The sequence below is a fragment of the Cylas formicarius genome, unplaced genomic scaffold (assembly GCF_029955315.1).
Source record: "Cylas formicarius isolate icCylForm1 unplaced genomic scaffold, icCylForm1.1 PGA_scaffold_4__25_contigs__length_36172078, whole genome shotgun sequence".
Taxonomy (NCBI): domain Eukaryota; kingdom Metazoa; phylum Arthropoda; class Insecta; order Coleoptera; family Brentidae; genus Cylas; species Cylas formicarius.
The window spans coordinates 8,748,151-8,762,921 of NW_026844334.1; the positions used below are offsets into that span (position 1 = coordinate 8,748,151).

Consider the following 14,771-nt stretch of genomic DNA (forward strand, 5'->3'; position numbering starts at 1 on the left):
CGTTCAACGAGAGGTTTGCATAACATATAAACGTTAAGTCAAAAAATTGAGAAAATATGTATACGTTTTGTTAAGATGTCGAAAAACGTCTGAACGTTGGCCAGTAAGTTGGGAAAACGTGTGTTTGCAAAGCGTATGAACGTTTAGTCAACAAATTGGGAAGATATGTATACGTTTTGTAAAGAAGTTGAAAAACGCCTGGAGATTGGCAAGCGAGTTGGGAAAACGTTTGTAATTTCAACCAAAAGTTGGAAAAACGTATGAACGTTTAGTCAAAAAAATTGGAAAAATATGTATACGTTTCGTCAAAAAGTTGAAAGCCATGTGGATGTGGTCAACGAGTTGGACAAACGTGTGCACAAGTTGGAAAAACGTGTTAACTTGTTAACGTTTTTCCAAGGTTAACGTTCACTTAGTCTTACCTGCTTTGCCATTTCTGTCTGAATTAATTGAGTTGAATTAAATTTTAAAAGCGTCTCCGAACGAAAACAGACATACTATGTACCGGAGATAAGGACTTCTGTTTATAAAAACATTTGGTAATATGTTAGTTTAGTTAGATATATAATATGAAGGGAATAATCATGTACGCGTAGTTCAATATGCTGATTGTTACAGTACAAATAAAATCCGACATACAACAGAAATACAATATATACACAATTTATACAATTTACACTGTTATTATAAAGAAAATATGAAAAGGCATTAACAAAAAAAAATGTAACCACCATAAAGTAATACCTGGAAAAATGTGTTTTTTCTTGAATATATTTTTAGTTTTCAATATTTTAAGCTCATTGACGGTAAAATTTCGAGTTGAGAGATCTGGAAGAATAAAATATCCTTAAACCTAACATTGATATTGTATACGTCAGTGAGAAAGCTGAAGCACTTGAATGTAATTATATGAAATAACTTTGATCCACTTGAGAAAATATATTTACGTTGAAATACGCCACTTTTGGACTTGGTATATAGAATGGAAAATATAGTTTATAAATGTGATTCTTAAAGCGTAGATTCACTCCCTATATTTATTGAATTACTGAGAGTAATTGCAGCAGTAATTTCAGTTCATCTGCCTTTCTTAAGGTTCAGACAGCGGTTCTTAGAAAATAGGTATTAGATAGATAATAATAGGTACGTAGTAATTTATTAGATGTGTCGCTTACCTAAAGGTCAGAATATTGGAGGAAGAATTCAACGTGGTAAAATAATAGTAGTCATGTAACAAAAAATAGAAAACGAAATATTTTCCGAGTTATATCTTATTAATATCTTTAGATTTTATTTTTAACGTAGTGGGCTTAATCCTCAACAAAAGAAGCTGATATTTTACACACAGCTTTGATTTAGTAAAAATCATCGTTCGAAAAAAAAGTGTTTCAGAAATCTGTCACTAGAGGGCACTTTACCTAGAACATTTTCCCTGTATTTTATTTATTTACTCTGAGATTGGAAAACTGAATAGATTGGCTTAAGCAGAATCACGAAATCCTCAAAAATTGTTACTTTTGTTTGTTTGTTTGTTGTGCTTGTTAAAACCGATGGCTAATTATGTGTTAGATATGCAGCGGTTCTTTTATACCTTGGTCTCCCTCTTTCACCAAGTCTTCTGTGTATGTTGATGAATGTCTTAGCAGTCCTGTTAGGTAAAATCACAGTTACGGGTAAAATTCAAGCCGAGAATAAAAAATCGATTTGCGGCTAAACGATAATACTTATCGATTTCAAAATAAAAAAAATGTTCTAGGTAAAGTTCCCTCTGGTGACAGATTTCTGAAACAATTTTATTTTTTAAAAATAAATTTTGAACAAGCCATTATTACGATTTCAAATTTTTTTATATGACTTACTACCATTATTTTACCACGTGGAATCCAAACACCCTGTATAAATACTGAGTAATAGAGGGTCAAAATGAAACCACGGATAATTCAAACAGATACGTTTAAAGGACTTGGGCCATTTTTATCAAAAATGCATGCTCACTCTTAGTAAATAGCGTTAAATATCAGAACGTCCTCAGTTAAAACCACCATTGGTCCTGAGTCCCAAAAATTCTAGTGGTAAGTACCTTAAGAATAACCAGGTGTAAACGAAAATTTAACCCACCCCAATGACGTAAATTCAATTCAAGGAAACACTCTTTTTCATTTCCGGAGTCTCAACTTATGCACCGCCGCCGTCGCCTCAGTTAACGACTTTCCGATTATAACTCTAGTAATTAAAACGGGAGTAATTTTCCCCGTAATTTCGATTTCGGTTCGCGGAAGATGCGAATAGTCTCTCTCCGACTCGCTCAAGACCCTATTTTAACGCCAAATTACTTCGTAACTACGTCGTTTTTATGCGCCGACATAAAATCGAACTGCATTCGCTACCCTTCGTGGAAATATTTCAAAAACTTCGTACTGCATAAACATACGTACGTTTATAAAAGTCCTCGCAAACTAAATCGCGCAAAATTTCGTCCATTGTCTTCAACCGCTGAATATTTATAAGCCCGAATGCGAATTGAACATTTGGTTTTATTTAATGCTATCCTGCTCCGAACGGTGCTGTTATTCTAATCATTTACATTCCTGCGGATCTCTTTTTGCTTTGTTAATAAATTGGAATTCAAATAAAACCAAGTCAGTGATGCGTCGGTCAGTGAGTCAGTCTAGATTTCCTTATACTTCATTTCAGAAAACACTACCATACTTCAAACTAGAGCAGACTTCACTAGACAGATATGCACCACATTCTTCTTTATAAATGGTTTGGTTCCCATTCTTGTGGTAAAACAGTTTATATTGTGTCATGTCAAGATACGTGTAAACACAAAAGTTAGGATGATCGTAACCGATTATTTCACACACTAAATAACACAAAAATCATTTTCAATAACTGCTTCTTCTTCTTTTCTTCATTTTGGAACGTCGGGGATTCCGCTTTTTTTTCACTCTTGATTATAAACATAATTCTGACACGGATTTTACTGTTTTGATTTCCAGTATTGGTGGTGTCTGATCTTATCCCTGCTGCTGCCCTATATTTTTCACTCTTGAGTATAGTGATATTGTAACATGGATTTTACTGCTTTCATTTCCAAATCATTTGCATGCTATTTGAATAATCTGATCGTTAATACAGGCCTAATTGCTCCTTTACATATCTTTGCTTTGCTCTCAGCACTAAGATATTTGTTCCTATAGGATCTGTAGATGTCGTCAGGCATTTAGTTTTGTTAATGTTCACTCTCACGCTTAATCGCTAAGCTGCATGATGGGACAGGTAAAGTAACCGTTGTATATTGTCCTCTCGGTTTCTCCTATTTAATATCCCAATGTTTTAGATCGCTTTTCTATAATGTTATCTATTATTACATTGAAAATGAATGAGCCGATGGAATCCCCTTGTCCGATTCCTCTATTTATGTTTCGTTCTTTAGTTAGTGACTGTTTTTGCGTTATTTCTAATCGTATCAAACGGTGATTCACATTTTTTCTCTTGCAAGATTTTGATGGTATATGAGGGACGTATTCAGTCGAATCAATTAGTCATATCCACAAAGTAAAGAAAGGAGGATCGATTAAATTCTAATGACGTATCTATTATTTGAAGATTCCTCTTTTAATTTAATTTAGTTTTGTGGGAAAGTTTTTAGACTTTTTTTTTCTCGATTCGAAAAAAATAATTACAAGATTTGTATTCCGAAGTTTAATATAATTTAGTACAAAGTAACAAAGCAATATAAACTCAATATTTTTAAACAAGTGTGTGTTTTGATTAAGACCATAATGTCATTGAGTCATTTCAATAGCTGTATTCATTCAAGACTGATTTAAATTCGCATCAACCAAGGTCTAAATTCGCAATCCAGATCGTATGGTCTCGGTGGGTCTCTTAGATACAATGTCTTTGGCGACGCCCTTTTATGGTGATAATAGAACCAAAAATAACAAGCGGCGCGGTCACTCGAGAACTTTTAACCAAAACTGTAGTCTGCAGCAATGTTCGCCAGTTCTAAATTAGTGTTGTTTCCAGGCACGAGGAGCCCGCGCCAAACCAGTCCGAGAGGTAGTATTGCTCCTGAGTCGCTATCCCTTCGGACGAGCCCCAGAGGCAGTATCACGGGAGAACTGAGTTCCGAACAGCAACGTAGTCCGCGGGGCAGTATATGCCCGGAGAATGGTTGCGATAGCAACCGAAGTCCCAGGGGCAGCATCGTTACAAGAAGCAACCTCGCGTCCGATGTCAGGAGTTCGAGGGGAAGTTTGACATTGACATTTCAGGAGCCTCCGTTGAGCGAACGACGAGCTAGCGCCGATAACCATTCAGGTAAATTAAAAATATTGGTATATACACTCCGACCACCATTTGGAGTTTACTCTATTTAGCAGCTACGTTTTGTATTATGAGGTACCAAAATTTGGAGAGACAGGGGCAATCTGACTTCCGCTTCTGACACTCAAATTTCAAGTTATTTGGTGAAAACCACATATCGATATGTTTCTAAGAATCTCTTCTTTGTAAAATTAAATTTTAGTGTAAATTGCTCATTCAAAGATTTTCTTTTCGGATTTATAGGACAAGGTTTTTTTTTTTGTAGTGACATCTCATAAATATTTCTAATGAAGCCGCAATAAGACAAAAATTCAAGAAAAGATAAAACGTTTCCTTTATATCCTTTACCTTGATGATTTTTGGGTGATATTGGGGTGCGCTCTCTTGTTGTTCGATTCCTTGTTTCTCATTAATTTAAGGAAACAAATGGGGCAATGAATAATGGTTCTGAGAACATCTCGGTCGATATACAAACTCTGACCATAGCGAATTGTAATTTCAATTGATTTAGAGTAATATATAAATTTGGAGAATTGGAAAAATGGAGATATTTTGATGATGGATTACGATATACTGCAATCAATGTGGTTTGTGATTTTGATATTGGTTATATGGTTCTCCATAAGACTGCCAGAATACCAAATTATTTTGTATTGAGTCAATCCTGTTCAGTTCTTCAGTTAGAAGAATGGTTATCTACACGATGTTAAAATATTATAAGTAACAATACGTAAAATACTGCATAAAAAATAACACACGACCCGAAAAAGCAGGGGAATAGAAAACTGATAGGAACAAAAAACTTACCTTCTAAAACATTTTTTTTACTCTGCATACCAGGGAATTTTTTAAAGGGTGTAACAAAATGTTCTTTAGTAAATCATTCAAACTTGATTATTTTGGTGAATTGCAAATTCGGTAGTAGAATTTAAGTAGATATCTGGGTAATATACGAAGATACGGACTTATTCAACTTAAGTCTAAAGTTGTTTTGTAACATTCTTTTAGATACTGTTTAGTTACTGTCTATTTGTTTAGGAAATATCTAGTTAAGTTTCTTACGTATTCCTGACTATATAATCTTAATATGCACAATCTTGTAATTGGGCAGCCTAGTCTATCTGTGATGGTCTTTGGGTTTACAAATAATAAAATAAATATTCAAAAGTTAGTAATAATCATACGAACACAGTTTAAAGTTGTACCAAATTGAAAACAAAATAAATCCAGGGCATATAACCATAAATAAATCATAGAAGGTGACAGCTTAAGGCGGTTGAAATATGTACTCCCACAAATATTTGAAACACTGTTCATTTTTGTCTAGGGTTTTAACACACTGCTTCATCAAGCCAAGTTTGATATAAAAAGGAGGCAGTTAAACTTTTTTTCGGATCAACTAAGCTATCCCTTAATACATTTTTGCTCTTAGGTGTAAAGGCTTGTGCTACAGGACCATTCTATTTGAGTCCAATTTCTTACCCGACTATCCTACTCACAATTAAAGTTCCATGCTTTTTGTATAACTCCCCTGTTGTCCCAGGAGCATGCACAGCACTTTAAGGTCACCATAAAGCATCCACTGATATTTTTGGTAGTTTGTTTTCTTCAAAGAAGTCCTAAATTTTCATTTTCAAGTTTCTTTTAAATGTATCCAATGTTTAACGGGAACAGAGGTCAGTTCGTTACAATTGTGCACTAAAACGCACTTTAAACCAAACTTACTTGAGTCAATAAACGGGTGCCATTCTTTTTTTATATAAGGCAGATTTCCTAATTTTGAAACTAAGTTAGGAATATTGTTTAAATACTCTAGCGGTCCTTCCTGAGTGAAATATTGACATAACTCTTTTTCGCTAATAATTCGGACGCAGCCTGTTAAAGGTGAAAATCTCTAATTAAATCATTTAATTCGGAGTGGTTAAATACTTCTGCCTATCTGAAATTTGGTGTGAAATCTTAGTCATCTGGGTCGGATTCCTCTGATTCTGACCATAGGTCGTTTTCTACTTCTTTTGGGGCTGTTGGTGTCGGTACATCTGGTTCATGAGGTCGAACAGCAGAGTCACGATTGGGATACACAATTGGTTTCTTATTTGTTCTGTTGAATCCGTGAACATTACACGAACAGAAATAACAATCATCACTGTGGTTCCTAGGTTCTCGCGATACCATAGGAACACCACATCAACATTTCTTCCTACCTTTTGTCCAGTTTCTTAATGCTTCAACCGAAACGGAACAGACATTATGAGGATCCTAGGACTTTTTTAAACCAAAATAAGCGTGGAATACATTTTTCACAAAAGAAGTTATGTTTTGCCTTTGGTTTACCAGGACGTAACTACCACAAATATAACACAAGATTGCTTTCGAAAAATCGTCACTGGGCGGGGCAAGTTCGTAGCGCGTAACGCGAAGCAGATTTTTATTTTAAAAGGGAAGAGCTTCGCGGTTTCTTGTGGTAAAGGGACGCACTGTTTTTATATCGTGTTGCTGCGGACCACGGAAATCGATGTAATTTAATTGTCCATCCATAAAATGGCCTTCACATCTCGTCGAACTTCAAAGTAACAGCAAACATCGGTAAATATTAGAATTTTCACAAATAATAGCGTTGTCGAATGATATTTCTTCAAATATCTCGCGCCCCGTATAATTGACGAAACCTGAAACTCTCTCACGACACGTTTTACGGTACTGTTCAAATAAAATTGTCTCTTCTTTAGAAGTTTTTCATTTATCGCCAATAATTTACCCCCAAAAATGGAAATTTTTAGGACATTTTAGATATTTTTCCCATAAACGACACACCCTGTATATGATACAATCATGTTCGAAATAGAGGTTATAGCCCTGGATTTTCCTGGTTCCAGAATTTTTTGAAAATAGTAAATGGTTTTCGAGAAAATAAGTTTTTTCTGAAACCATGCAGTGTGCCGTAATAATCAATGATGTCATCGCGTCTTAACAGTCCCCGAAATAACGATTTCGATATGGATTTTCTACTCTGTTTTCTAGATTAGATTTTTGCCTATAATTTGAAAACCCTGTATATAATCGAAAAAATGCCTGAAATAAATGTTATTTCATTGAATCTTCTGCGTCTGCCGGTTGATTTCGGCTATTTCTTATAAGCTTATGTGGCTCGTGGAGGGTTAAAAAGGGGGCAAATTTCAATTTTTTAGCTCGAAAGTTATTCAGGAAAAACCTGGACGGGAACGGAGAACGGAGAACGGACAAACAGACAAAAAAAAATTTTTTTTCGAGATATAAAATTTCGATTCGATTCGATTTTCGAAAGTAACAAGTTATTTGGATTGTTCATATAATGTGTTCATTCCATATGTATACGTTCTAGAACACTAGAAATACGCAACAACGAAGACAACAGCCGCGACCACAGTAGCATGATGACCGATACAACCAAACTGCGCAATTACAGACATTTGAACAACAAGAATCGACAGATAAAATTCGATTTACACCTCAAATAAATTTTCAGAACACCTCTGGGAGCCGTAGAAGAAGATCGTTGAATGTTTGACTCCCTCGGCAGAGCGGGAAGTAATTGACTGAATTTATATTTCATTACATTGGGACATAGTTCCTGAGATTCGTACAAGGTGTGTTCAAAAAGTAAGGTGACTTTTGTAATTGTCAATTTGCAAGTTTACTTTCTTTTGTAAGACAGAAGCGTTAGAGGTGTTTTATATGCTTGGCGATTTTGTGCTGTCAAAAATGTAACAAAGTATTTGCATAATGTTTTTTGTAAAAGATGGAATATAGTGCTGCAACACACTTGAAATGTTGACAACGGCATATGGTGAATCTGCTTTGAGCAAAAAATGTTTATACCTAAGAGGTATAAGCTGTTCCAAGATGGCCGAGAAGGCGCCGATGACGATCCTCACTCTGGACGCCCCAGTACGTCAATAACTGATGAAGCGTTGAAGAAATTAATCAAATGATGTTAACAAATCGTCGAATCACTATTAGAGAAGAGGCTAAAAACTTCGGCATCTCTATTGCCTCGTGACATGAAATTTTTTCCGAAATTCATGTAGCAGCAACATTTATTCCGAAAGTGCTTAATTTTGAACAAATTGACAATCGAAGGAGCATCACTCAAGAGCTATTCAACGAAGTCAATGATGATTCTGATATACTGGTAGCGAATCACGTGTGGGAAAATGATGTGGAAACGAAAGCCCAGTCGTCCCAGTATCGCCAAGACCGAAAAAAACATGTCAGGTTCGATCAAATGTCTAGGTTCTGCTTAATGTTTTCTCTGGCGTAGGGCATCAAGAGTTCTTATCACAAGGTCATATGGTCAATAAGTTATGCACCTTTTGCGAGAAAAACACGTTCGGAAATGTGGGAAAGCAATTCATGGATGTTTGCAAAACAATAATGCATCTACTCACTCATTATTGTTTGTATCTAACTTTTTGGCAAAAAACAAAACCACAATCATGCTTCATCCACCATATTCACCGGATATGACTCCCTGCGAATTTTTCCTGTTCCGAAAACTCAAGAAAGCCATAAAAAGAAGGAGGTTGGGAACGATTCAGAAGATAAAGACAAAATCGCCGGAAGAACTCAAGTCTATACGAGACGGTGCTTACCAGAATTGCTGCGAGGATTGGAAAAAAACGTTGGCCAAGTGTATTATATCTAAGGGGGATTGCTTTAAAGGGGACAACATTAATTTTGATGAACGAATAATAATTTTTTGATAAAACTTACTTTTTGGACACACCTCGTGTATGCCGTTTCACCCACGTACAAATAGCGCAAGCAAATTCTAGTTAAAAAAACGCGATTCGGATTTTTCAAAGGAAAGTTGTTTTTTCCTTTTGCGCCTATTCCTTTGAGCGACGCGGCAAGTGAATGGGAAAAAAAGGCTCGCCAAGTTTACCTTAAGACCCTTGTATCATATTCTACCGCTCGTTTTTATATCGACGTCGAAAATGAATGGTGCCGTTTGAAAAAAAATCAACTGAAACAGAGTTTTTCAACGAATCTTTTGTGCGGAACGCCTCCGTTTTGTTTACGTTAGTGAAGAAAATGGGATGCCCGAAAAGTATTGAATTCTACAATAGTTTAAACCAGTTTTGACTTAATTCAATCTGCGACAAAAGAAACGAAAAATTAACTTTTCTTAGTACCTCTGTGCGAGGCTCGCGGCGGGTCATTTCCTGCGGCGAAAGCATTTCAACATGTTCCCCATTGTTTTTCACTCTTTTGTGTTGATAATAAAATATGCGGTTCGCTACCGACTTTTTCTCTCTCTCTCTCTTTTATAAGTTAATGCGGTGTTTCGCGCGGCACCGTTTCATGAAAATTAATGACTATTGTATTGCGCCGTTCGTGTGCACAAGTGCATTATTTAAAAAGGCAGACAAAGAATTTCAAAAATTTGCTGTTTACAAAGTTCGTTATGATTTTGGCTTTAAGTGGTAATCTGTATCGGGTTAACAGCAATGGTTTTGGCTAACTCAACCATTTTTGCTAAATAACAATGATTCATTATTCTGGTATTTTAGTTCTCCAGTTTTAACTATATTATGGTAAAATAAGACATTTTAGAAGAAAAATACGGCCCTTTGCAGCGTTTTGCTCGTAAACTGTAAATATTATAGGACTTTTTATATACTTCATTAAATTATACACAAAATTGTTATATAATCTGTTAATGTATCTTCCATCCAACGCTCATTAATTTTTCTGTAAAATAGACATAGTTCTTAATGCAAAGAAAAAAATAGCATTATGTTTTGCATCTACAATCTCTAGAATTATTTGTGTTAACAATATTACTACTTGTACTTATGTACTTTGAGCGCTTTTCTACACCACATTTGAGTTACCATTCTCGGACCGTTGTTTCAAAATAATTTCCTTAGACTTATTTCACTATCCATATCTCATTAATGAATGTTGTATAGATATAGCAGACAGTTGGGTGGTAGTCTACATAAAATGACTGCGTGTCTCGATTGAGCAATATCACCTTTTGCCGATGAAAGATCATTGAATACTGCGACTAGTTGTAAATTGTTTCTATTATTTATTAAGTATATAGTCTGTGAATTTCCTTGCCCAAAAAAAGCAGAAGTACCATCTGAAACTGTCGAATTTTCTAAGTCGTGGTAAATATTCCTCTGCTGCTTTTAATAATTATTGCAGCTTGCAGCTAGGGTGGAAATTCATGCTGATTCTAATGTGTTCGACAGTTGATAACCCTTTTTTGTTCGCAAGATTACTGAACAAATTCTCATGCGAATCACTAAAAATTATTTCCGAACCGTTTTAGGGGCCGCTGCGGAAGAATTTTAAATACAACAGAGGCTGTAGAAAAACTAACAAAATTATAATGACTGTGATTTCGACTGAAGCACCAATTCCAACTGCATTGTCGTCGAATTTTCGATGTGTCGATTTTTCAGCTAAAGGTGATTAAATAGATATATTTCATAAATGGAATAACCATACAGCATAAGCCTAAAAAAATGGAGCGAGAAATTTACGTCTACCTCTTTCATTTCGATTTGCATTCAATTTTTCCTTATTCTAATAACTATGTATATTTTCCAAAATAGTTTATGAACTTTACGTGGAAGATACACAAAGAAGTTATATGCGGAATTTAAAGAGCAAAACGCTGGAAACTCTTGTATAAACGGATATGCATTTGGGTTCCTACTGCGACTTCATTACCAAAATTTCAAAACTTTATAATTATTTCCTTTAATTCGTCGTTTACCTTGCTTAGACTAACTAAAACTAAAGTGTTTAGTGTGGACTTTTTAGTTGCATTAGAAATGCGAAAGTCAGTAAATGTAGGTTTTAGTTTTGTTTGGAAAATCTTCATTTACGGGCTAATAGAAAAAGGAGGGATTCCAGACACTTTTTATGGCTATAATGGGTACCAGTAACTTTGTTGTAAGTAGGATTTTTGCAGAAGTAAACAAGTGGTTGTTCATCTAAATTTCCCTAAACCATTTCAGCTATTTAAGGGGTGGCACCCACACCCACACAGAAATGAAACAAATCTCCCTACTGCAAGCATTTAGCAACGCCAATAGCATTGTTGGAGGTGTTATTTCATAACAAATATCGTTTAAGGTTTTAATAATCTTTTTATTAATCCTAGCAATGTACAAACAGAACCCATATGCAACGTATTAATAGCGATAGCGCTGGTAAAAATGTCAAGACGCTAAAAATTGAACCACTTAATTTTATTTTTTAGCCTTTTCTAACTTTCCAGAAAAAATATTTTTAAATTTAAACACATACCAATACGACGAATAATTCAAAAATCTACCTTCGACACAAAACATTAGTTCATTTAGAGCATCCACCATTTTGTCATTATTTTATGTATGGGAAGTTTGGTGTCAGGTGTCTGTTTTACCAGTGGACCACGGAGATCGAACTGAACTGTTCATCCAGGAAATATTTTGATCCATTATAACAATACCATAATTACCAAAACTTGTAAAATATCGAAATTATAATGATATCGTATGTTCCATATTTCATGTACAAGATGTAAGATTAATTAATTATCTATAATAATAATATTTTTTAATAAATTGCCCATCGGAGGGGTCAGATTGCAAAATAAGTAACCAACTGACGCGTGCCATCGTAATAACCACTGGGTTGCCATACGACATTTATATGAAATTTACAATTCCAATTTGGAATCAGTTCAATCATCATCTTACGAAATATTCGTTCATTCATATCTATCTTCTTTAACAAGTTTTTGTGTGGGCTGTGATATTCCCAATTAATAAACGTTGTTAGAGAGTTGTGGAGAGATTAGCAGCCATTCAAGGAAATAACGTGAATGACGATTAAAATTTTTTGTTATTCTGCTAAATCGTTATCCCACTTTCAACGCCATTATTTACCAACAGTAATTGAAAAAAAAATTGTGGCTGCAGTTAATAATTGCCATTTTTATTATTGCATCTCCGTTCCAATATTTGCACAAATTCAAAATTCTCACAAAATACGGTGCGCTTATAATGCTGAAGCTTTAATTAAAGCATTTCTGGAAAACTAATTAAAACTAACCTATAAAACGGTCAATCACATCATTCCGTCATTGCATTATAATTTAGTTTGGCAAAGCTGTTTTTTAACATTTCCGTCTATCCAGGGTGCTTCAAAACAAATGTTAAAAACTTAAGGGGATGGTTCATTGTTTAAAATAAATGGGAGTTGGTTAGATTGAGTAAAAAGTCAACAATTAACAAGAACAACAATTAACAAGAAGTCGTATCGCGTATGGCAGACAAATGTTTTGAATTTTTATCTTAAAAACTAAAATAGATAGAACAACAAAATATAAGTAAAGGATATAGAATGTATTATATAAAAAATCTAGTGGACTGCTGTGTCTTCATAAGGCGTAAATTATTATTGTTTTATTAGACATTGCTAAATTGGTTTGGTTTCAAAGTATGACTAAATTAATCTAAAATTAATTCAATTATCGTGAATGACGTTTATGTAACAATGGCAGAAATGCATGTATTAAATAGAAAGGTAGGCAACATTTACTATAAAAAATATATATTTATTTTGTGGTGTCTCGCTTATTTGTTGTGTTTCTATGTGAGTTACATTCTTTAACCTTTTAAAGACGGTATTTTCTCAAAGTTTACGGATTAGATAAGTTTCAGATTTTTTATTATTTTTAAAATGTAAATGTTTAATAGTTTGTAGTTTTTATGTCATGACACAAGTTTTTCCTTAATTTTTTTAAAGAACAATGATAAGGGTGATCTAATTCAATCAATCGATTTTCATTTTTAAGATAAATAAAAACAGTTGTAGCGCGACATCCACCTAATGGCGGATTTTTTAAAGTAACTTCCACTGAGGCCACTGCAACACTATCTACAAATCTTGATAAATCCAACTTGCTGACGTTTCGCCAATTGTGTTCCAGCTAAGGTCTAGAAGCCACCATAACCAGTTGACTTATTAGCCAAGTTTTATATTTCAAATTTTTCTTTCTTTTAAATAAAGAATCCATCTTCTGGGGTTTATTGGATGTATTTTGAAATATTCTATATGTAGGGGGCGCCATAGCCATAAGAGTAAAATTTTCCAACGGATGAAAGTGATATTCCATATATTTATATTTTCAAAATTTATTTAAGAGGAGAAAATTAAAAAAAATATATTTCATATGATACATTTTGTCTTATTGGGAGTAAAAGTTGTAACCCTAGTATATTGTATTGTTTAGGAGGGTTCTTCAAAACAAATGCGAAAAATTTAAGTTGGTAGCGGTCACTTCATTTTTTCGACCATTAATCTAAAATTAATTCAATTATGGTGAATCATACTTATGTAAAAATGACAGAAATATAAAGGTAGGCGACATTTATTATAAAAATTGTATTTTTATTTTGTGTTGTGTTGTGTCCCATAGCTTAAGAAATAATTATTAATAAATTCTTTTTAAGATGTAATTGCTTAGTAGTTAGTAGTTTTTTATGTCATGGCAACATTTGTAGCGCCAAATATCTCCCTAATGGTTGATTTTTTGATTTGGATTCCTCCTGCGTCAGATATTGGTAAAATAGAAAAAAAAGGATTTACAGAGAACGACAAAGGCTAATTATTTACTTAGATGAAAAAGGGTTGGGTTGACTCAACTGACAAGTGTAAACAAACGCGCCATCAAAAAGAGGTAAGAGAATTACTATTTTGCATGCTGGCTCTAAAGATGGTTGGATACCAAATGAACGCTCTCTGTCTGCGAAACATATTTCTTCTCTGGATTACGATGAAGACACCACCACTGATTTATTTGAAAGTTGGTTTAAAAACAAGCTACTTCCAAACATTTCTCCTAATAGCGTAATTGTAATGGATAATGCAAGTAATCACAGTAAACAGTTGACTAAGACCCCTTCCTCATGTGACACAAAAGCAACAATCCAAACATTGTATAATAACGACATTTATTTTCATGAAGATTATACCAAAAAGCAATTAATTGGGATTCTACAATGCTTGATCCTACAAAAGGAATACGTCTATGATAATTATGCAAAACATCTGGGGCATACAGTTTTAAGGCTTCCACCTTACCACTGTATATTTAATCCCATTAAACATGTTTGGCACCAACTGAAATCTGCCGTAACAATGTTTTTCCCCGTGTTAACTAAAATGTCCTCAAAACGAAGTTTTTAACATCCCTCCACAAAGTTGGGCAAATTCTGTTAAACATATAGAAAAAGCAGAACAATCGTATATCCATATTGAAAATAAAATAGAACAAATAATAATTAGAGCAGGTGATCATAGCGATAGTGATACTGATATATTATGTGAATAATTTTAAGTAATTTTAAGTAATTAATTAAAGTAATTTTAAGTAATTTAAGTAGCTA

At 34.2% G+C, this 14,771-nt stretch overlaps 1 protein-coding gene across 3 annotated transcripts in view; it reads left to right on the forward strand.

Annotated features, from left to right (window-relative positions):
* LOC132700930 (uncharacterized) overlaps positions 1-14,771 on the forward strand; it is a 148,106-nt gene that overhangs the window by 100,239 nt on the left and 33,096 nt on the right. For all 3 annotated transcript variants that reach the window (XR_009618700.1, XM_060668526.1, XM_060668527.1), the window contains exon 5: positions 4,036-4,329. Coding sequence is in view for 2 of the 3 variants with exons in the window: in XM_060668526.1 (XP_060524509.1) it covers positions 4,036-4,329 (294 nt within the window). In the remaining variant the exon portion in view is untranslated. The remainder of the gene's footprint in view (positions 1-4,035; positions 4,330-14,771) is intronic.